The 21,959-nt window shown below is 41.1% G+C and overlaps 2 protein-coding genes across 2 annotated transcripts; one reads left to right on the forward strand and one right to left on the reverse strand.

Moving 5' to 3' along the window:
- The first annotated feature begins 1,552 nt into the window (after positions 1 to 1,552).
- On the forward strand, positions 1,553 to 4,026 carry egr2b (early growth response 2b). The gene is made up of 2 exons (XM_072373846.1): positions 1,553 to 1,924; positions 2,167 to 4,026. The coding sequence occupies exons 1-2, from the start codon at positions 1,753 to 1,755 to the stop codon at positions 3,339 to 3,341; spliced, it is 1,347 nt and encodes a 448-aa protein (XP_072229947.1). The 5' UTR covers positions 1,553 to 1,752; the 3' UTR covers positions 3,342 to 4,026.
- An 11,383-nt stretch (positions 4,027 to 15,409) lies between these two features.
- Positions 15,410 to 19,876, reverse strand: adoa (2-aminoethanethiol (cysteamine) dioxygenase a). The gene is made up of 2 exons (XM_072373755.1): positions 19,305 to 19,876; positions 15,410 to 16,919 (listed from the first exon to the last, which is right to left on the reverse strand). The coding sequence occupies exons 1-2, from the start codon at positions 19,638 to 19,640 to the stop codon at positions 16,461 to 16,463; spliced, it is 795 nt and encodes a 264-aa protein (XP_072229856.1). The 5' UTR covers positions 19,641 to 19,876; the 3' UTR covers positions 15,410 to 16,460.
- Positions 19,877 to 21,959: the final 2,083 nt, after the last annotated feature.

Below are 21,959 nucleotides of genomic sequence, written 5' to 3' on the forward strand. Positions count from 1 at the left end.
GGTCATAAACTCAAAATGCTGGATAAAGTGGAGGATAAAAAAAGTCCTTACAAATTCTTGTGGAAGGGGCTTGAATATGCACAACATAATTCATTACCAGCCATCCAATAGGTTCTAAGACATACTAAAACTACAAATTTAATAAGCAACAAGCCCTCCAGTTAAAAATAACCATCTATTATCTATTAATACCCTTAAATAGGACTTGAAATGGCAGCCTAAATCCATTTCCAGTATCAGAAAAGGCTTCTTTGTCCTGATCAGTGAACATTTGACTTTTGAGAAGTCTGGTTGCTTTGGGTCACTAAAAAGCCTATATTTAGATCACAAGACAGTGGTAAATGTTTGATGTGGCTTTGCAATACACAAACATACAAGCAGACAAAATGGAAAGTAAATTCCACCAAAGGTGCCCAATATTTTCTGTTTTCTGTCTATCAACTTGGTCCACCCCCGCAGGGACTTTACACATCAAATAGAGCAGAACAAGTCAATGACTTGTGTATATATCAATGTGTGTGCGTGTGTGTGTTAATGGGAGGGATACTTCCTAAAGGTTCCACAGAAGTGTATGTTTTGAGGGGACAAACAAATAAACTACTGCAGCCTCAGATTTAGCATTTTTAAGAATATTTGAACATCCGCGCGTAAAAATAAGCCTGCTTGATATTTTCGTTGAATCATCATTTTAACACATCATGACTTCTGACAGCACTACGCTGATGGACACTAAATGAAAGCCTTTCAGAAAGAAACTGAACAGGTTATGTCTTATTTCTGTGGATCACTTTTATTTGTCCTGTGTGTTTATTTGTTACGCCCCATTGTCCCGGTATGCACACATTTTAGTTTTTTTCCTAAGCTCTAAAAATATCTCTGTATGTCTATAGTTAACTCTACAGTGAACTAAAATGACTCTTTCCTAGAGCATAGTCAAATCAGACCGTCAGAAGTTTCCGAGCCCAAGCAGCCTATCGCGCCCAAAGGAGTAAATTCCACTCATCTGTCCGCTTCATTTGATTGTGGTTATGTCTTTGTCTCTCTCAGCTCGGTAAAACTCGTCACTTTCCGATTATCAAATTACGGAAAAGAAACCATATATGGAGCCGAGGAGGTGTTCCCTTTCGTACCGGATTCAACCTTTTATGGGTTAAGAAGCTCAACCGGAATTCCTCTTTTGATATCACAGCGAGGGTGGATACGAGATGCGCGATCGTTTATTAACAAATTAAAATGTTTTTTTGGAAGAAAGACGAACAGGTTACAGCGATGGGCTCTGGTTTGTTACTGATGGGAAGTTTTATGGTAAACTGTGGCAATCTGGTAGCGAGTGGAAAAAAATCTGTCTTATCGCTCATGGAACAGCGGGCTCTCCATCGACAAGTGATTCCCTTTGAAATCGTCACGGAGCTTCTCAGCCAATCACCACCAGGACCTTCTTTACTTTCATCACCCCTCCCACACCAAATTTGGGTAATGACGTAGTGTGCGTATTCATAAAGGTTCCCCATATATACATACTTGTGTCAGGGGCCCGCTCCCGTTACTTTACTCTAACTTTGTCACCAGAGCACATGAAGCGCAGCAGAAACGCGGAGCGCCTCCTCTCCCAGCGATAATCACCGACAGAGACATGAATTGACACTCCAACTTGCTGGGTTTCACATTCTTATTAGTCACTAGTTTTGAGGAAAGGAATAGAAAGAAAAAGAAAGACGTGCACACACCTGAGTTCTGTTTGTTTTCTACACAATGACGGCTAAAACTCTGGAGAAAGTGCCGGTGAATCTCGGGGGGTTCGTGCATCCTGTAGCGGAAAGCGTGTACTCCGTGGATGATATCGCCTCCAGCTTGCCGACCTCAGTGGCTATCTTCCCCAACACCGACTTAGGAACGCATTACGAACAGATCAATATGGCAGCAGGTAAGGTGGTCTTCTGTTTTATGTGGACTTATCAATGTAAAGTTGTAGCTGTATATCAATCAATAAATAATATTCTGCTTTAAATCCCCCACAGTCCAGAAACAAGTTACCTCAGTGTTAAGTAAAGCCTCATCAAAAGCCTGAGAGCAGAGTCCGCGCGTAAAGACATGCGCTGACTCTCTGTCCTCTTTTCTTTGCAGTGAGGACAGGTTCACGATTCATGTCTTTTTTCCCCCCCACAGATGGCTTGCTGGGCGCTGACATGAGCACCGACAAACGCTCAGTGGACCTTTCCTCGTACTCTGGCGGCTTCTCTCAGCCCGCATCCCACCGTAACCAGACCTTCACATACATGGGAAAGTTCTCCATCGACTCCCAGTATCCCGGTAACTGGAACCCCGAGGGGGTCATCAACATCGTTTCGGGCATCTTCAACGTGGCCCAGCCGCCTCCTCCTCCTCCTCCTCCCTCCTCCTCAGCGTCTTCCTCGCCGGCTTCATCAGGATCTCCACATCACTTTTCCAGCGGAAATTTGAGCTGCACCATGGCTGCTCAGAGCCAGGCAGACATAGATCACACCCATCACCTGTACTCCCCCCCGCCTCCTTACTCTTCATCTGGCTGCGGGGAGATGTACCAGGACCCCTCAGCGTTTCTGTCCACCTCCACCTGCCCAATAGGCTCTTATCCTCCACCCTCATATTCTTCACCTAAGCAGCCAAGTAGCTCAGAAGGGCCGGGGCTTTTCCCTATCATTCCCGACTATTCGGGCTTCTTCCAGCCGGCTTGTCAGCGCGACATGCACACAGCAAGTATCCAAGATCGGAAACCGTTCGTCCCATGTCCGCTTGATACGTTCCGTGTCCCTCCACCCTTGACCCCACTGAACACTATCAGGAACTTTACGTTAGGAGGTCCAAGTGCTGGTGGCCCAGAAGGAGGGCCACCGAGGCTCCCCTCTGCCTACAGCCCACAAAACTTACCTCTTAGGCCGATCCTGCGGCCAAGAAAATATCCGAACCGACCCAGCAAAACGCCCATCCACGAGCGACCGTACCCCTGTCCAGCAGAGGGCTGCGACCGGCGGTTCTCACGTTCAGACGAACTGACCAGACACATCCGTATTCACACTGGACACAAGCCTTTCCAATGTCGGATTTGCATGCGCAACTTTAGCCGCAGCGATCACCTCACCACGCACATCCGCACGCACACTGGAGAGAAGCCGTTTGCCTGCGATTTCTGCGGCCGCAAGTTTGCTCGGAGCGACGAGAGGAAGAGACATACTAAAATCCACCTGAGGCAGAAGGAGAGGAAGTCATCCACAGTTTCCTCTTCGTCATCCTCTTCGTCAACCAGCTCCGTGTTGGAGCGTCCATCGGGCTGCATTAGTGCAACCAACGGGATCTGTTCATAAGTTTCCCTGGAAAACTTTGATTTCCCCTCTGGCAGCGCGACGTACACTAATCCCTCAAATGTAAGAACTTTCAGATAATCATTCTGAAACGGCTGAGAACTGAACTTAGCAGACTAATCAACAGGATGGTAAGAAATAAGAACTGCAGTCGTGCGCAATAAGCACACTCATTCGTTCCTGCTGCAGAACTTCTTGAAAGACTGATTCGAATGCACTTTGCCCGCGCAGTCTACTGAACATAAGAGTAAATATAGCCATTAATTCATAAGAACTTAACAGGGCGTTTGTAATGTATCTCCAAGACTTGTATTGTGCGCGCAACCTGCGCTGGTAGATGTGAAATAACTGCAATAACGTTTTAAAGAAATAAGAATATAGTTAAATTATTTGATTGACAATGGTTTCATTTTAACGTATCTGTTTGTGACTGTATCTTCATTCTAGTGCCTTGCTGTGTGTCCTTTGTACACTGACTGATTCAAGGACGCTTCTAATGCAATGTAAATATGTCCTTTAATATGTGAACTTTGAAGACATTCTATTTTTGTACACATTTCGTCTCGTGTAACTCCGAGTGTTGTGTTTCATGCGTAAAAACGTGTAAATATGTTGAGCTTTTACCAACCTGATATGTTTGTTGTGATGTGTGTTTTGAAACTTATTAAATGTGTGAAGATGATAAAAACAGTTTGGTTCATTCCAGCAGCCGAACGGACCACCGGTCAACAGGAATAACATACTTTTATCTGAAGTCATCTCAGTACTTGTTGATGTTGGAAATTTCAGGGTAAATCCCACGCTGCGTCACCAATGGCATCTCTGACTCATTTCTTACCCACTCACTTTTTATTTAGGTATCACATCAGGTGACTTTCAAACAGTGATCTAGTAGCCCATATGTGCAAATACCCGCAGTTGTCTTTTAGCTCGCAAGTCACAACAGAACAGTCGGAATCAGTAGTTTATACAGCCAAACTCAGCGGTTCTTAAGGCTAAATTAGTCAAACCCGTCACTCCATCTCAAACCGGTCATTCCTTTAGGACGAATTTTACGGTTTAAAAGAAGCAACCATAAAACAGAGATTGTTATCTATTCGTTTATTTATTTTAGATTGGAAGTACTGCTTCCTGGCCTTTCAAACACTCGATATATTTATGTGTGTATGTGTGTGTGTGGGGGGGGGGGGGTGTAATGTTTTCTTTGGGTTTGTCGATATGGACACCTAAAGGTAACAGCTTAAAAAAAATTTTTTTTCTTTTCTTTTCCCAGTTGCGAGTCGCAACCGCCACTTAGGTGTAGGAAAGGTTTCCTTTTTTATTCTTTTCATGACGTGCTTCTCTTCATTTGCGGTACCGTTCTTTAAATCGTCCATTACGCATGTAGAAAAATCCTGCTAACTCAAAATCACTATAACTTCACCGTTTAAGAGAACAAAACAGAAAAACGTTACTTTAATGGAAAACCACCATTTTTCTTCCCATCGTAAATTCTGTGTCCAAGCAAAGGCCTGTTTCACTGGAAGGACACTGTAGGCTGATGACAGCGGTGTTCAATCGTGTAGAAATGAAAGAATAAATTTAAAAATGATTTGTTCTCCTTTCATAAACTGGTTATGATGTCAATATTGAAAATACTAAAGCAAGATCAATCATAATTACCTGTGGACTAAAATACATAGAAACAAATCTCTTTCTTGTTAATTTAGAAATTAATTTCACAAACTGTATTTTGAAGTGATGACAACTTCAGGCTTTTTAAATTTCTTTCTTTCTTTCTTTCTTTCTGAACAGATGACTGAGCAGGCCTCCTGTCAACTACAGCAGGCTTTTCACAGATTTTCCTAAATGCTCTAAAACTTGTGTGTGTGCAACTGCAGAGGAAAACAGATGACAAGTAATGTTTTCTTTTACCTTAGTGTACATGCACCTTAACCCTAGTGCTCCCCTTTGCCATATTGCAAAATACACTTGACAATAAAACTTGAACTCAAAATCACTATAACTCACCACTAATTGAAGGTGGTTCAGGTGTATTCTTGGTTGCACTCAGTATTGACTTCTGTTTCAGCTGCTTTCTACTCCACTTCAGAACTGCAGATATTATTTTTCTACAACACATACAGCTCTTTGCGATCCCTTCCTTTCTTACATTGTGTTTGAATCCATTTGTAGCTCGTACTACTGGATGATGAGGCCTTGTATTACAACATTAAAAGTTGTGCCTGCAACAAACCTTAACCAGGAATGTGGGGCACAATTAAAAAAGAGTAAAAGATATAGGCCTATAAACAGCAGCTAGGGTGCCAAAATTAATAGGATTCAAACCTTTTAGTCTGACTTAATAGTCAGGCTTGAATTGTATTACATATATCATCATATTATTTTTTTCTAAAATACAGGTATTACAGGGGTATTATAACTGGACACTGTCATACTACTTTAGCACACCTAATTTTTTAATTCACTTAACAGGCAAATAAGTTCTACTTTCATATAACGACGTTCACAGAAACCCCAAGCAGCTCTCAGTCACTACAGCTACACCATCACTGCTTCAGCTCCAGCCGTCATGGTCTGCAGTAAATCTAAGAGCTAACTGAAGTGTGTGTGAGACACACTGAATATATCATTGTTTCTCACAGAACCATCGTGGTTGCCATTTATTCATTAAACACTAACAAAGTTCTCAGCCAAACCTTGAAAACCACAGCAAAGTTCAAATTCATCAAAATAACCGCCTCCTACAACTACATCACAAATGAGGAATTTGGACTTGAATTTAAAACTCTTTAAAAGTCTTTCATGCGCCAACCAGCATGAAAGTGAATTCAGTCAAAGTCCTCACTCCCCCAAATGTAATTTAACATCCTTTTTATGTAAAAAAAAAAATCTCAATTTCATTAAAATGAATGAAAATTTGATCATCATCCTCAGTTAGAAGGTTTCTTTAGCATTACTTTACATAAGACATTTATATTCAGAGTCCGTTTCTGTACTTCAGTTGATATATCGATGTATCTGAAATACAGAAAATATATGTAAAATAAAAGAGAGACACTGTACATTTTTTTTTAACTGTAGAAAAGTTAGCTTTTAAATCAACTTAAGATGCCTTTACATTTGGGTTTTTTCAGGGTATTTGTGTAAAACATATAATTTTTAATTCAATTTTATTTGATAACTTTAATGATGCATGTGATTTTGACTCCAGATCAATGCCTTCTTTATCGGTTTGTTCTATTTCTTTGTGTCTCTGTCTGTTGTTACCGAGGGAAGATGCATGAGATTTTTTAGGTACAGAAACAAGGCAGGATGTCTTCCACAGCACTGGCACTTTCTCCTGACAGGCTAAGAATGAAGAGGTGCTGTAGAATCCTACATAGCTGTTCTGCACAGGCGTTGAGAACATACCATGTCGCACTAAGATATCATACCACCTCCAGGGTGTCTGTAGCTCAGGAAGAGATTCAAACATCTGTCTGTAAGGTCATGATTTAATTCTATGCTTCCCTGAACCACATGTTAAAGAGTCTTTGGGCAAAACACTGAGCACCACGTTGCCGCTGATGTGTTCACATGTGTGATACAGAAAAAGCAGTGCATTGCCTGTAACAGTGTACAGACTAAAATGTGATGAGTATGTGTGTGAATGTGGCTTGTAGTGTAAAAATGCTTTGAGTGGAACTAGACTCGAAAAGTGCTGTATAAGTGCAGTCCATTTATCATGTATTTACATATTAATAATAAAAAATACAGAGTAAAAAGAGAAGCTTTGGGATTGTAAGGTAATATAGTTTTCCACTTGCTTTAATGCCTATAAATTTCCCTGCAATGGCACTAGAGATTATATCGATTCTAATTACCTTGTGTGATTCTGACTATAAAAGAGCACATTTCAAAAAGCTCTGCGTTTAAGATTTATGAAGCTAAGCTACTTACGTGTTACATTTTTATTTTTTTAACATCAGCATGGCCTCAAGAACAATGGACCAGGGCTGCAGCAAATGGTGGACTTCACACAGACTAACTCTGCTCTTTGTCCTTCACATTCTCTCAACCACCTCATCCTCCTTCCTTTAGCTTCAGGATGCTTCCTGGGCACAGATCCTCCTGCACTTGTGTCATTTATTCAGTTGCAGGTTTGGTGTCGTACCTGCCTGATGATAGATCATGAAACACCTTCTTCCCAATGCCAAAAATAACTTCTTAAACATTCTTTTTGTCATGTACATTTAAAAAATCTGACTGAAATAAGTGGCTTTAAATTTTGGGTTACATCAGAAGTACATTCTGTCATGTCCCTATTGGCAGCAAACATTTTATTGACAGGTCTGGCTTTCAATGGCTTTATTCAGAGTTCTTCCAAATATATGTTTCTATATCTATTTTATCTTAATGGAATTAGCTTTGCTTGTTCCTTTTGTCAAAACACAATTATAAATGTAGCCATTTGTGTGGTTTGTTTTATTTCATTTTCACTGTTTAAGGAACAGGTGTGACAGTGCAAAAAAAAAGGTAAGTCCTTTCCTGCATTAAATATGGGTGTATACAAAGATGAAAACCACTGCGGGTTGAAATATTGGAATATTGGAAAGATCTTTTCTGCTTGTTGTCTTTTTGAAGAATTTTGTTGGAATTTAATTGTGTTTGACAGTCAATATCGTGCAGAACAGAATATATCTATAAGTCTTTCAGTTTTAAAAATCTGATTGCACTAAGAGCAAACTTAACAAAAAACCCAAAATGATCCTTTATTTGTTTATGCTGAATGACTAAGTTCCATGGCAGAATTCAGAAAAACCCATCAGAGGCCCCGTTGGGCCAGATGTAAAAAACTATGTACTGTGTATTTTAATGTATAAAACTGTCTTTAAACACAGAGGCAGAATTGTTAAAATGCAGTATTTTCAACATATAAATAAAGTGGATTAATTGGGTGTAGAAAATAGATAGACTAATGCTTTATCTGGTGTTCTGGTATCACAAACAGAACAAAAACTGATGAATGGAAAAAAATAACAAAAGAGATCAACTCTGTACGTTCAGAGTAGAGGACCCTGCAGTGCTAACAAAAAAATTACGATGCAATAAGAAAAAAGCCATATAGTGCATCAGTTAGTAACATTTCACAATGAGGCATACAAAACTTTATTTAGTTTCCAGGGAACAAATGAGCATCGGATAAGAAACTAACTGATAGTTAACAAATACTCTATTATCAACCTTTTCCTAATTCTATTAAGAAACAAATTATTAGTTCAACAAACCAGGTATGATGCGACTGACTGGTTGATTCATATTCAGTTAGTCCTTATGAATAACTAAGGATAATCACTGGACCATTTGTCTCTGTGATGGTTCCAGTAGGTATAGTATGTAGTGCTGCATTCACATTCACAAACTTTTAGAAGGTACTTTGTCTCTTAGCCTTGGCAAAGGGCTAGCAGGCTCCAAGTAACCAGGTTATTCATTATCTTCCATCTGAAGTCAGCTGCCCTTGTGTTAAAGCTATCAGGGCTTTCTAATGGGGCTTAGTACCCATTCTCAGGTGGGGATGATGATGAATCCCCTGACCTGTTGTCCTGACTCCCCCTTGCCGGTTCTCATCCTCGTACCTGATTGATCTCTAGTCGTTCCCTAACGTTGGGTCAGAAGTTGTTTCTTAGATAGTTTAGATGTTGGGTTTGGAAATATCCATTGGTCCAGCATCCTCTGCATGCACCCCCTCTCACTGGGATTGCTGGAATAGTAGTATTGTGAATGTGGTGTATTGGGGATGGTCGCATTCAAACAGCCTGTGTGTAGATGATGCAGGAAGAACTCTGCTGACACAGACTTGGTCGAACACAGAAACCTTTATTGTCAACCAGGTCCGTATCAGAATCACAGAATGATGCATCAAGTCCGGAGAGATGTCTCAAGCCCGGATTCCCCAAAATCTCTGCCTTACTGTGGGTGCAGTCTTCGTTAAGTAGAATCTGCCTGTTCTTAGTGACCTTGAAGATGTCGCATGTTCCCATCACTGAGCACAAAGCCCGGACATGGTGTGTGCGTAATTCTGAGCCTATTCTTGGACAAACTTACTGGGGAGTCTGTTATTCTCAAAATGTCCTGATTTATACCCATAACTCCCTTACACAGATGGCAATTAACAGATTTCTTATCATTTTCCCAAGGCAACTTTGCACAGGTGGTAAACATCAGACACTACATGACACCTTTCAGAACCAACTATAAATCGCTTCTCATCTTGGGGTTGGTGTTAAAGATGCCGTCATCTACCTGCTTCATCGAGCCCACTCTCATCTGGATGCAGCAGGCAGCACAGTTAGGATCATGTTCTTTAATTTACAAAGATGTCCACCAGGTTCGGGGCCCGTAGCATAGTATTTGGGAAGCTACTGTGCACTTAGAAGGTACCCGCCCAACCCAGCCCACCCCAGAGGGCCCTACTAGGGTTGTTGCGGTAACCGCAAAAAATGAAATATCGCGAGATTAAGAAGCCCACCGCGCGCTGCTCAGGGCCACTGCCATCACAGCACGTGACCTGATCTCGCCATAACACACGTTGACAAGGATACAATGGCAGTTGCACTGGAATCAAAACCAAATGTTATTTCACCCTTTTTGGGAGCATTTCGGCTTTCAGCCAAATGAAAAGTGGGATCCAGACAGTTTAAATGAGGCAATCTGTAAAATCTGCGGCAAAACGGTTCAAGTAAAACGAGCAAACACAACGAATTCAAGGGCTCACCTAGCAAGCTATCATCTATAGCTATTGAGGCACGGCTGCCACCGCCTCCTGCCACACAGTCGCGGAGCAGCTCGTGTCGGTGCCAGCCGACAGCTTGCACCGACGCCTAAAAAGTGTTATAAAAGTGTTTTGTTATAACCTTTTTTAAATGTGTAAGCGCCATGTTTCAGGAAATATTGCAATGAGTTTAGTATTTTAGTAAATAACAAACAAATTTGCTAGATAGATAGATTAACAAAAAAAGAAAGAAAAGATGGTGCAATAATATTGCATATGGCGATATTGAGCCGCCCTGACTCACCGCAGGTGGAATTCCTCAAACGCGACAGCCCTAGCCCCTACAAATAAAGAAAAGAGGAAAAAGAAACCACACAGTCACACCAGTCGCAGCAGCCCGGGCCTGAGACCCACCATCACCCAGGCCCACCTGGGCTGGCCCAACAGGGGAAAAGCACCGCCCCACCCCACCGTACGCCTCAACACCCTGAAAATACAACCTGCAGACACATCAGAGGTCCCAGAGCAACCAGGCCGACACCAGGACCCGCACCAACCCACTTTTAACCCAATTTTATTTATATAGCGCCAGATTACAACAATTGTCATCTCAAGGCACTTAAGTAATATCGTCCAATTCAAGCCAATTGGAATTCAATTCATTGTAATCATAATCCAATTAATTCATATAGAGCTAATTCAAAAAACAATATCCTAGCTAAGGAAACCAACAGATTGCACCAAAACTTGTCTTCAGTCCAATCTCCCGTCCTGAGCGTGCCTGAGGCGACTGTGGAAAGGAACGACTCCCTTTTAACAGGAAGAAACCTCTGGCAGAACCAGACTCAGGAAGGGTGGCCATCCGCCTCGACCAGCTGGGGTTTGAGAAGACAGAAAAGAGGGAAAAGAGGGGGGAAAAACACCATAACGCCATTCAAAGGATATCTGTTGGAACAGGGAAACACAAGTTAATAACCACAATAATGTCACATGTACATAAAATCAATTGAGAAATTATACAGGAGGAAAAAGAGAGCAAAGTGAGGAAAGGTGTGACAGATGAGGTCCCCCAGCAGTCTAAGCCTATAGCAGCTTAACTATGGGATGTTTCAGGATTACCTGAGCCATCCCTAACTATAAGCTTTATCAAAAAGGAAAGTTTTAAGCCTAATCTTAAAAGTGGAAAGGGTGTCTGCTTCCCGGACATTTACTGGCAGCTTATTCCACAAGAGAGGGGCCTGATAACTGAAGGCTCTACCTCCCATTCTACTTTTAGAAACTCTGGGAACAACAATTAAACCTGCAGTTTGGGAGCGAAGTGCTCTGTTAGGAAAATATCTTACAATTAAATCTTTAAGATATGATGGAGCTCGGTCATTAAGAGCTTTATATGTGAGGAGAAGAATCTTAAATTCTATTCTGAATTTAACAGGGAGCCAATGAAGAGAAGCTAAAACTGGAGAAACATGATCTCTCCTGTTAGTTCTCATCAGAACTCTGGCTGCAGCATTTTGGATCAGCTGGAGGCTTTTCAGAGAATATGTGGGACAGCCCAATAATAAAGAATTACAGTAGTCCAATCTTGAAGTAACAAATGCATGAACTAGTTTCTCTGCATCACCTTGAGACAGGATGTTCCTGATTTTAGCAATATTACGAAGGTGAAAGAAGGCAGTCCTAGAAACCAGTTTTATATGTGCTTCAAATGATAAATTCTGGTCAAAAATAACTCCAAGGTTCCTCACTGTAGAACTAGAAGCCAAGGAAATACCATCTAGAGTAACTATATAACTAGACAATTTCTCCCTGAAGCGCTCAGGTCCAAAGAGAACAACTTCAGTTTTGTCTGAATTTAAAAGCAGACAGTTCTGAGTCATCCAGGTCTTTATGTCTTTAAGACAGGCTTGTAGTCTGACCAACCTGTTGGTTTCATCTGGTTTTATAGATAAGTACAGCTGAGTATCATCAGCATAACAATGGAAATTTATGCCATGCTGTCTGATAATGTTACCTAATGGAAGCATGTATAAAGTAAAAAGAATCGGTCCAAGCACAGAACCCTGAGGAACTCCATGACTTACTCCAATGTGTGAGGAAGATTCTTCATTTACAAGAACAAACTGGAATCTATCAGATAAATATGACTTAAACCTGCCTAATGCAGTTCCTTTAATCCCAATAACATGTTCAAGTCTCTGTAACAGAATGCTGTGATCGATCGTATCAAATGCAGCACTGAGATCCAACAGGACAAGCACAGAAACAAGTCCACTATCAGAGGCTAAGAGGAGATCATTGGTAACTTTCACCAGTGCTGTTTCTGTGCTATGATGCACTCTGAATCCTGACTGAAACTCTTCAAACAGATTATTTCTGTGTAAATGTGTAAATGATGAGCTGCAACTATTTTTTCAAGAACTTTAGACAAAAAAGGGAGATTGGATATAGGTCGATAATTAGCAACACTTCTGAATCAAGAGTAGGTTTTTTAAGTAAAGGTTTAATTACAGCAACCTTAAAAGTCTGAGGTACATATCCTGTCAAGAAAGACCAATTGATAAAATCCAATATGGAAGGGCAATCTGTGCAATGTGTGCACCTTATCAATCTAAATGACATCTGAGCCAACATGGCTTCAGTTCTAAGTTTCTCGCTTGTATTAATAACCCACTCCTGCAAAGTGGTATCGTCTCTGCCCTTGGTACATGAGCTCAAGGGTTTGATTCCCGGTCAGGGCATGCCTCCAGCAACCTCAGAATTAATATGAATGAACGACAGAAAAATGAAACCTTGTCTGTACAACTTGACTCCGGGGGAACCAGGACATATTGAGTGGGCCACTGGAACAAGATATTCATGGACAAGAGTGGACAATCTCACATCGTTGGATTGCTGCTTTTCCAGAAATCCCAGTAAGTACAGCAAAGGAAGCAAAGTATATGGGTGGATGCTTTGAAGCCAAACATCTAAACTAAGAAACTATTCTAACCCAGTGTTCCAATGTTTGGAAACATAATCTACTATCATATCTTGAGATTGATGAAGCACAACAAAGATGCAACAGTAAGGGGGAGCCAAGACGACAGTTAGGGTAGATGACCTAAGATAGAAGATCCTGGAGCCAAGAGAAAAAGTACCTTGGTATCCTCTGCTAGAAGATGTGAATGAGGCACTATATACTCTACCTACTGGGACCATTGCAAAGACCAATAATATCATTGAACCTAGAGGCTTGTTTACAAGATAAACAACACAAGGAGTAAAATGACACTCACGGTCCCCATAAACTGCTGGCAAGAAAGGGAGGTTTTCCAAATAATTTGTGAGTCACATAATTTGTTCAATATTCATTTAAAGCAATGGCTAACAGCTTAACCAGACAGGAGAACTATAGGGTAGAGCCAATATCAGTGGGTCCACACTATTTACACACAGCTAACAGTGTGCACACTGCTTCAGATGGATTAGATGCTTGGTGAGATCAAGTAGTGCAAGCAGAATATACACCCCCCTTCATCTTATGGCTGATAAAAAACACAAGACGGCAGTTTTAAATGGATGAATAAGTCACTGACTCGGCTGAGGAGGTTTTATTCCAGGCTATGCATTAACCAACACACGATCACTGGCATTTTCTCTGTGGCACATTTATCATGTCAAACATTAATGACACAATAAAGCTCTAACAGATCAAGGTTGTTTTCATACTCTCATTCAACAAACTGACAATCGACAGTCAGAAATGTGTGGAGCACTGGTGAACACCTGTCTCTCTTGTCATTTCAGATTGTGAACCCTGTCACCATTTGGTAAAATTTACAACAAATCAGTAAGTAACAATGGCTGACAAAGGTCTTTGTCTGTATTTTACTCAGGAGATATTCACTCGAGAGAAAGATTAAATCAATTTATTTCAAGTGACCAGCACAAGGTCAGGTCAAAATGTAACGTAAGAAATGTATGAATACGGTGATTAGACCCCAAAGCATAAAGCTGAACAGGAATGGTCTCATAATGGAGTATCTACAGTGATGGCAGTGATGAGGAGGGAACAAAGAGCAAAGACAGCCATGTGAGTAAATGTGATGTGTGGCAGGATTCTGGTGGAATGGGGATGCAACGATACAACACTTAAATAGTATGTTATAGCATCAGAAAGTTTTAAAAATTTGACAAAAGTAAAAAAATCATATGAGAGAAATGATGGTCTCACTTAGTTTATGTGATGTCAGATATTGTAACTCAGTATTATAATAATCTACAGATTAAACTTTAGCTAAGCATCCATAATGAGATTGAGTATTTTTCAGCATATGCAGGCATCAATCCATTTTATCTGCAATGTAATAGAATGTGCTGTATGTCTTTGGACTGTTGAAAGAAACTGGAGCAGCAGAAGAAAACCCACAGAAGTGCACACAGGTCCGGGTCAAGGTTCAAGCTGGGAACCTCCTCTGTCAGGTGACAAAGTCATCTGCATACCATGGTTATCATATAGACAATAAAGCTTTTTCAGTTCTTGTTCCTATCAGAAATTATTGTGACATTGTCACAGGAGAAGGATGAATGTTTTTAAGAATGGCAAAATGCTCCACATCCAGGGCACAGTTATGTACATATTAGGACCCAAATAGAGCAAGAGCAGTGCAAGACTGTATGTCTCCTCTGGGGCTGCATTTAAAAATCCAGATTCACAAACCTCAGAAAACATATATACTCCTTTGTAATTGAAAGAGTACTTCACTTCTTCAGGCAAACTCTTCTATTCCACAAATTCCTCCTCTGTGTTAAAATCTCATATCTTTGTTATGGAAAATGAAGTCAGAATCAGGTGTGTTAAGCTTTTCAAACATGTAAAATACAGATCTATCTGATCCTTTGAGGGCTTCTTCTGAATAGCAGAGCCAAGAATGTGTTCACATGGTTTCAACTATGCCTGGTTTTCTTTAGTCAGTGTATTACCACGCTTCATTAAAAAGTACTCGATCAAGTTTATAGAAAGAGCTTAGAGTGAATTTAGGTCTATATCAGGAGAAAGAGCTGTCGCCTATCAATCAGGAGGTCAGTGGTTCATGTCTGCTTTCCCCAGGTCACCTGTCAAAGCATTCTTGCTCAATACACTGAACCCCACATTGCCTACTGATGCATCCATCGGTGTATGAATGTAGAAGGAAGCACGTACCTGTATAGACTGAGATCTGCTGTATGAGTGTGTGAGTGGGTGAATGTGGCATACAGTAGTGTTAAAAGCACTTTGAGTGGTCAGCTAGACTAGAAAAGCACTATACAAGCCAGGTCCATTTAAACATGCCAGACTATTTTCTCTGAGCTATTTTACATTAAAGGTAATTAATAACTTAAGTTGTGCATGAAACTTTGTTTGATTTGCATTTTAAACTCACAAATGATAAAGATGAGGATCATTCATGAGCATCCCAGTCTGTTTTATTGTTCTCCATACATTCAACTTTTAACTAACATAGTTCCTGTTGACATACAGACTTGTGTGGGGTAAAATGTAGGCCAAACAACAGTCAGAGTATAAGCTCAGATAACAGATAACAGTAGCATGACAGGAGTGTTCAAGTGTAAAAGCTAGACAGTAGAAACGAAAATGTGCTGGTTTGACATCATGACGACGTTGAACACGGTTTCCATTTCTAATACTTGTATCCAATTAAGGGATTTCAGTTCATCTTTAATATATGTCTTATATACACACATCATATTATACTGTATGTGCTAAATACAGTAACTCCGAATTCAGTGACATGAGGTGAAGTGGCTGTATGATACATACACCTTTATGTTACAGACCTTTTAGAGACCATGTTATCTACAATACTTTGAGGGCATAAAAAGAAAACTAAGCATGTATATTGTAGTGTGTGCATTTTGGAAGAAGAAATAAGTGTCTACAATAGAAATAGCTTTCTTGATAAGTATACAAATATTAGCAAATAAGGCAGGTAGGACTTAAGTTACAGGCTTTGGCGTAAAAACATGTCACAATGTCAAGGTCCTCTGCAGCAAAGGTAACATGGAAAAAGCTTTCCAAGCCCCGAAGAACCCAGCAGAGTGTCTAATTATGCCCCATTACTCACACACTGTTTGGCTGATAACATTCATTTGTGTAGAAGGCAACTTAATGGTCCCAAGAAAAATACCAAATAAGGAACGCAAATTCCTGGTTTCCTTCTACAAGCCTCTGCTCTGATGTAGTGTCCTTGAACAAAGCTTCAATCCTCTTGACATCCAGGGAACAATAACTCTAATATTTGGCTTTCCTATGGAAGGATGTGAAAGAATATTTTCCCTTGTGAATGGACAGATATCAAAATGTCATGTCTGTCATACAAAGCAGTGACTCAGATGGAGACTGCAGGGCCTGGGTAAGGTTCCCCGCCACACCAGAAGTCTTCTGGCTGAGGGATTTCTAGTAGCCATACCTCCTCGTCTTTCTCCTCCTTCTCTCCCAGCTGCTCTTGGTTGCCTTTTGCATCTGTTCCTTCCTCTGCTACAGTTTGCAGGACTTTGTAATAGTGACAGTCCCGCCCATCATCTGGATTATAAGGAGGTGCCAGGATATCCAGGAAAGCAGCAGGGCCCTCCACTGCGTCAATCTGGTGGAGGTTATCCCGTACAGGAGTGAGGAGGCATGGCCCGCTGTTCTCTGAGTACTCAGTGGCTGAGCGTAGCACAGAGCGCCACACGGAGGCCATCTGCAGCGGTGCCAAAGGAGGGTCAAAATGAGGTGGGACTCCGCTCACAGTTAGCCTGTCCTCAAGCTTGTCAAAACATCGAACATTCACCTTCCCATAGAGAACCTGGACAAAAGACAGGGGAGGGTTAGGAAAAAGGAGGAAAACATACTAGCGGACCAACAACATATTAGCTCAGTTTCCTACTTTTACCATCCTCTTTGATTCCTCCAAAGCATAGCAGATGTACTTGTAGTCACTACGTATTGTTTAAAGGTAGTTTGGAATTCCCGCTTCTCAACATTTCAACATTTACTGCTCAGGTAAAGCATCAATAGACTCACATCACAAATACATTTTATCTAAAAAAGCTATTATTTTATGCTCTTGATTCCTTCGGTTTTTGAGATAATCTGTAGTTTAGTGCATTTTGTTGTAGTTTTGTTTTTGTCATAAGGAAAACCTGCAAATTTGTCACACAGGAAGCAAAAAGCTGGGCGTAAAACTCCAGCGCACGAGTGACCGAAATGGGTTTTGCTTAAAGGGGAAGTTTGTTATTTTTAAACCTGGACCTTATTTCTGGCATAAAATACATTTATCTACTCATCGATAACATTTTGGTTAAAGTCAGTGTCCTTCAGATGCTATTTGGATCACTCGAGATCCATTTATCCATATAATGGAGACGATGCAGCCTCTAACTAAAGCATTATCTGTCTTTATTTCACCAATACTTTAAGAAGAATGAATGAATCTCTGTTAGTTCAGAGCTGCTGTGTTGTTGTTATTGGGGGCTTTCTACACCCAGTTCATTTGGGATAAGGTCATCGCCACGCGCCGCTGCAGCACAGCTTATTTACTCCATTTTCAGCGCAATTAGCCAGAGCTTTAATAAATCCAGGCCGTGCAAAGGAAGCCTGTGAAAGCTGAACTTCATCCAAGTAGTCATTTTGTTTGGACAATTTGGAAATACACGAACCATGTTACCAGCGGTGGCAAACTTCGTGTGAAGATCGCCGACCGTCACAGAGCACGAGCTGCAGCGGCGATGACATCGTCCCAAGTGACCCGGGTGTGAAAATCTTCTCCTCTGCAAACTTGGAATTCAACAACTTAAGTTAAGAGTTCTGAGGCACAGTGTCTTAAGGCCCTGGCACTCCTGCAGGCTTCATGCTGGCTTTACATCTAAATGAGCCCCCTGGTCACCTTACTAGGTCAGGCCCTTTAAGATTGAAAACAGCACAATATGAACCACCTCCACTGATGGATTGGTGACATGATGGCCTTACAACTTAATGTGACGTATGATCGTCTTTTTGGTAGACTCTTACAGATAGAGGCATCTTAAACTAATTGTCTCTCCCCGTGACTCCCTGCATCATTAGTAAGTGCTGCATTACTTCAAAATTAACAGGAAAATAAAAACCATGCTCAATATTCTTAAATGTTTCCTATATGCCAGTGTTAAAAGCTTTCCTCTAAAACCACACTTAAGCTCTATCAAAACAGATTGAACTATATTTTTGCAAAGACAGCAACCTTATTATGCTACCATTGCTCACTTCTGCCCTTTCATACTGATCAAACAGAGGTGGATCAGCTCCACTTCAGTATTAGCATTCAAATAGCATTCCCGCCATGCTGAATCTGAAGAGCAACAACAGTGAGGATGTAGAGTGCCACGTTCTGTTCCCCTTACACATGCTGATGGATCTGGCCCTGTGACCACCTCTGCTTAGAGGTGGCCTTTCTTTGAGTCTCCAGACTTCACAACAGAACAGCGTAAAAGGGCTAAGTTTGATAAAACAGCAGTTTTTCATATCCTAGGTCTAAAAGATCAAGAATAAGATTAGTATCATGTTGGCTACATAATCTAATTCAGTGTTTGTCAATTCCAGTCCTCGTGACCCACCACCCTGCATGTTTTCGATGTTTCCCTCCTCCACCACACCTGATTTATATCCAGAGTGACACTGTCCTTATGATGGGATAATGCTACATCTCATTAAACACACCTGCTTTATGTAGCATAGTAAATGTAAGCACAGTCTATCAAATAAATCAAACATATTCAAACTCCTTTTGGTTTCTAACCAACTTTAATTAGCAATCATTACAAAAGTTACCAGAATTGTTGCCAAATTATTAATTTAGTGTTTAATCAATTAATCCTATCTGATCTAGGGTCCCCTAACTGCTTCCAGGACCATGGGTCTTATGAAGGTAATGCCTGGAGACAACATACCGGGGCCACTGGAGGTGGTGGTCGGGGACAGTGGACATGGTGGCTCCACCACGCTGACAAAGAGACACAACACTATGATGTTGGCACAATTTAGGCAAAGATGGAGCATGACATGCCAGGAGTTTAGTCTGCACAGCAACTGTTTTACTGTGGACCAACTGACCTGCTGGAGCTAGCCTAAAAAGGGTCACAATTATGAGCCACACTACAGAACAGAGGAGCCCAGACTATACGAGGTGTGACGCTGAAAACAGAAAGTTGAAGACCTTCAGCATCCCGTTCATGCCCGGGTGGTCGTGCAGCGGTATGGAGGCGCCGGTTCTCAGCAGAAACACCCCCATGCTGAACACCCCAGTCTCGCAGATGTGCATGTAGGTGACAGGGGGACTGTGAAGCCCCGTCGCCCCGGAGCTCGGCTTGTTTTTCCGAGGAGCAATTTTCAGGTCAGCAGCCCTCACGGAGGTCACTAGGGAGATTAATTCATGCAGCCTGTCCGCAATGACTTTACTATCCCCGTTCGCCGAAGACTCCAAGTCTTTAAATGTGATATTTGCTTGCTTTGCTATTTTCTGAATAAGAGGAGTTTTGTTGTCCCGCGGCATTCTGGCAAAAGAAAAAAGACGGTTTATCGGTGTGTCTTTGGCACTAGTCCGACCACAAAAAAACTTGTAAAACGTCTTTCAGATGTCACCAGATGTCCTGTAAAGTTAGTCGGTCCAAGTTAAATAAAAAACAATATTGCGACTAGTATCAAATCAAAAGACAGTTCATGATTATAATGTGTAATTTCACCGCCAAATACTAGCCTCCCACCACTCATTTTCCACCGTCTCGCCTCTTTTTCCTTCACACTCACTGAGTCTGCGCACAAAACGAAATACCACATGGTATATGAAGTTTAGACAGAAAAAATAACTGTTACCTTAACCATGGTAGGCTGAATAGTGAGTCGGTGTTTATTCTGATCATATTTCATAGACATACGTTTGTTGTGTTGGTGGGTTAATTGATATACTGGTACATCCAAAACCAAAATACCGTAAACCAGCATTTCATTGACACTTCATTTCCCAGAAGTCCTGGGGCTGTAACACAATTGCAGAGGGGAAGGCCAGATAGGCCACTGAACTCTTCGCAATGCTATCATATCGTCCATCACTCCTTACTCATACAGTTAAACTCATACAAACATTTTTAATCAAAATTATTTGGAAATGGCTTTTTTATTTAATGGAATCAGGATTTCAGACTACAGATAGACTGTGTTGCTCAAAGTGCCTGTTGAATCTTTCAACACAAACAGCCTTATCTCTGTTGGCACAGATAAAACACGACAGTACTGAGATATGCACGTCCAGACTTTGTATATTTTTTATGCTGTGTTGATCCATTTGGTTCTGAAGAATCCGATGTTTAACTGTTTGAGCAAACCATGTGGTACCATGGTTGATGTGAAAATGACATTGCATGATAAAAGTAAAACAATCTCAAAAGTGAGGCATAGTAGAGGTAGCACCATCAAAGTGCAAACCAACACATCAGGACTGTGACCCTTAACGTTAAAGTTAATCCATGGAACTAAGAAAAAAAAAATAGCTTTTTTTCCCCGCCAGAGTGGAGTGAAAACCCAGACTTTAACTCTAAAGATAGTTCCCACCAGACCTAAACATCTGACGTAGCTAAAACAATTCCCTCTGTACATTGTGCAGTTCTGATCTGCAGCTAAAATCAAATTTGCTGTCAGTGGAGATTTTCTGTTGCAAAGGTTAATTTATTTGTGTAATTAGCAGTGAGAATGTTAAACATTTTAGAAATGAAAACAAGTTTTCTGTTATTTTATAAGCATTGAGTTTGTCTACATTTATTAACTAGAAAAAGTGTAATGACTAGTGACCTCTGACTCTAATTACAACAGACACTGAATGAAGAGTCTTAATTTTATTTTTCGCAAGGGGTAATTTGCAAGCTGGTTTCCTGGGTCTCATTCTTTGGCTCCATGGTAAAACCCCAGCTGTGGATGCAACTCCTGAGGCAATGATTCCCAGAGGTGTCGTCCAACAAGGAGGAGGTAGGTATCAGAAGAGTAGACGAGCTTGGAAAGACTTGTGGTTAGGTTGCTTTCACTGAAGGAAAACAGAGGTTAGTGATGACATCATTGCTAATAATGTAATCCGATATGGACTCCAGGGCTGACAACCAAGTAGTCCGAAAACAGTGGTCAGTATTTCTGATCTGTATGTCAGACTTACAGTTTGGAGTAAGCAAGGAGGCAATGTCCTAGGACAGACAAGTTTAGTCAGCATGAAGGCAGAGGTCCGAAACAAATCCGAGAGGGGCTAGGTTGAGGCAGTAATCTGTGCAGCTGCAACAGTAATCTATGCAACAGAAACAAAGTCAAAACACTCTGTGATTCAAATGCTATGAAAACTGCTGTATCGCTGGCAAATGGTAACAGACAATCTGGCACTTGAGAGATGACAAGAGTAGGCTTAAATACAGAGAGAGGCAGGTGAGTAGCATGAGAGTGATTACAAGGCACAGGTGGACATAATTAGGATCAAGGCAGGTGGAGCATGACTCAGGTTGTGACATAAAGACAGTAAGCAGTACTGCGGAGAAGAGTAATGCTGAAATCAAGTGATTCCATGATGATGATTAACATGAATTTTTATGTTCTAATTTTTTACTCTAAGGATATCCAAAAGTCAAAACCAGGTTCTGTTTTGTTGTTTTGGTTTCTTTGTGCTCATGTTCTGAATGTCAACTAAACCAAATAGCTCTATGATACCAAAAATATATTAACTTAGCAAGCTGTGCATTCTGTTCTGACCGTCAGTAGCTCCTGGAGCAAAGAGGTGGGCATGGTTAACCCAACAACAAAATAAAGGGCTGAGTCACCCACATCCCAAACACTCCACACA

Source organism: Leuresthes tenuis, unplaced genomic scaffold (assembly GCF_036924035.1).
Source record: "Leuresthes tenuis unplaced genomic scaffold, fLeuTen1.0.hap1 SCAF_20, whole genome shotgun sequence".
NCBI lineage: Eukaryota > Metazoa > Chordata > Actinopteri > Atheriniformes > Atherinopsidae > Leuresthes > Leuresthes tenuis.

Excerpts from the sequence above, each read along its gene's own strand:
- adoa (XM_072373755.1), bottom strand. The coding sequence starts at position 19,640 with ATGCCGCGGGACAACAAAACTCCTCTTATTCAGAAAATAGCAAAGCAA. Across the intron at positions 16,920-19,304 it reads GCATGAACGGGATGCTGAAG|GTTCTCTATGGGAAGGTGAA; the intron begins GTCTTCAACTTT and ends TCTTTTGTCCAG.
- egr2b (XM_072373846.1), top strand. The coding sequence starts at position 1,753 with ATGACGGCTAAAACTCTGGAGAAAGTGCCGGTGAATCTCGGGGGGTTC. Across the intron at positions 1,925-2,166 it reads ACAGATCAATATGGCAGCAG|ATGGCTTGCTGGGCGCTGAC; the intron begins GTAAGGTGGTCT and ends TCCCCCCCACAG.